Source organism: Aplysia californica, unplaced genomic scaffold (genome assembly GCF_000002075.1).
Source record: "Aplysia californica isolate F4 #8 unplaced genomic scaffold, AplCal3.0 scaffold00189, whole genome shotgun sequence".
Lineage (NCBI taxonomy): Eukaryota > Metazoa > Mollusca > Gastropoda > Aplysiida > Aplysiidae > Aplysia > Aplysia californica.
This window is the reverse complement of record NW_004797459.1, coordinates 237929-239971: the sequence shown is the minus strand read 5'-3', so window position 1 is coordinate 239971 and position 2043 is coordinate 237929. Positions and strand designations below refer to the sequence as shown.

Sequence of the window (2043 nt, the reverse complement as noted above, 5' to 3'; positions counted from 1 at the left end):
GTTGAATGTGGATTCTCCATCAGTATTGTACGAAAAGGAGTGCTTTTAAACAAAATATAAATATATAAAACATAGTAGGCCTACAAGTATTCACACCTTTACACCGCCAACTGTCCGAGTTGTATGGTCCTAAAGTAAATTTGCCTCACCATAGCGACAGAGGTACACACTGCACACGATGCACAACACCTACTTTGACCATCTTTCTCCCACAAGAGAGAAAGAGAGAGAGAGAGAGAGAGAGAGAGAGAGAGAGAGAGAGAGAGAGAGAGAGAGAGAGAGAGAGAGAGAGAGAGAGAGAGAGAGATGCTGAGACACACACTCACAGACAAACATTTCCTATACCCCACACACCTTCACACATCACTACCACCACAAATAACAGAAACAACAACAACAAAAACAACAACAACAATAACAACAACAACAACAACAACCAGCAACAACAGCAATACTAATAAACACCACAACTACCATCATTAACAACTGACAGCAACAGCAACAACAACCACCAAAAAATCATCAACACCACCACCACCACCACCACCACCAACAACAACAACAACAACAAATAACAACAAACAACAAATAAAAAACAAACAACATCAACAAACAACAACAACAACAACAACACCAATATCCAAACCAAAGCCTGACCTTCCAGAAGAAGATGAGCATCAGCATGGTGACCACTGTGACGTAGAGGATGATGGACAACACAATCACACCCGGGCCCCAGTGGTAGTCTATGTCGGCGGCACGGGTCATCACCAGGTAAATGTCTTCTTTCGAAATACCGTTCTGTTCACTCAGCATTAAAAAAAAAGAAAGATAGAAAGATAGAAAGATAGAAAGATAGAAAGAAATAAAAATTAAATAATCCCAGCAATTATGACCTTGATACAGATAATATTCATCATCATCATCATCATCATCATCATCATCATCATCATCATCATCATCATCATCCTATAATAAAAGGTGGTGCCAAAGTTCTGCCCGCAAAGGCTTTTTGTGACAATACCAATCGTTTTGGAAAAATGCAACCCAAAAAATTTAATTTAAAAAATAAGAAATTGGTCTTAATCGTGAGTATTAGCAATACTGTATGTATGGCCTTAGCCGACAATCAACTCAAAGAAATCTGACCACACCACTGAGCAAAAATGCAGAAGGGTTTCGAGTTCACCCCCAATTATTAACAAACGCTTACTACAAAGCTCACCGAGACACAAATTGTTTTTTTGTTATCTGTATTGTCGGTGAGTTTGAGGACAAGAAAAATAAGAAAAACCTACCCCACCAACTCGACAGTATAAATTACTTAACTTTTTACTTTTACTTTTTTTTATCGTCTGAGGCGTTAATTAAGCGCCGATGGGAGAGGCAGTTTTCTATGGTAGACCAGCTCTGAAGCTCTTTCGGTTATGATATTTTGATTTCTCAGGGTTTCCTTGACACCCCCGGTCCACTGTTTGCGTGGCCTTCCATGACACCATAATTCATTGTAATACATTTTGTTGTGTCTCTCTCCCTTGCGTGGTCGCAAAACTCACTGATAAACAGTTAGTAGGCCAAATCTTTTGTTGTTCTTTGATACTCAGATTCGCAACAAGGGGCCCGATGTTGTGTACTTGGGAAAGGCACTTTACACGAATGTTCCACACTTCACACAGGTGAGAATGGGTACCCAGCTATAGACAGTCTGTTCGTTAGTGTTTGAGCGCTTAATCAGCTGCTTGCACTGTATGCTTCCCGAGAAGCTGAGAATGTTTCTGAGAATCCTGTGGTCTGCTGGGGTGATAGTAATAATATAGTGCAAAGCCTAGACGGTTAGAGAACGAATAAGAACGTATAGTGTAAAGCACATCGAGCTTGCTTTCAAGCCGGGATATGCGCTATACAAAAATATGCTAAATTATTATGATTATTCATTTTACTAAGCTAACAGTTAACCACCTCGGTGCCGCAGGCACAAGTCATAAATTAAATTCCTGCGAGAGTGAGAGGGTTGAGGGGTAGGGATGTGTATGGGTGGGGGGG

The 2043-nt window shown here is 40.5% G+C and overlaps 1 protein-coding gene across 1 annotated transcript in view; it reads right to left on the bottom strand.

Moving 5' to 3' along the window:
* LOC101850170 overlaps positions 1-2043 on the bottom strand; it is a gene marked incomplete in the record, with an annotated part of 16877 nt that overhangs the window by 4288 nt on the left and 10546 nt on the right. The window contains 1 exon segment of the mRNA XM_035969853.1: positions 658-808. Coding sequence (XP_035825746.1) covers positions 658-808 — 151 coding nt within the window.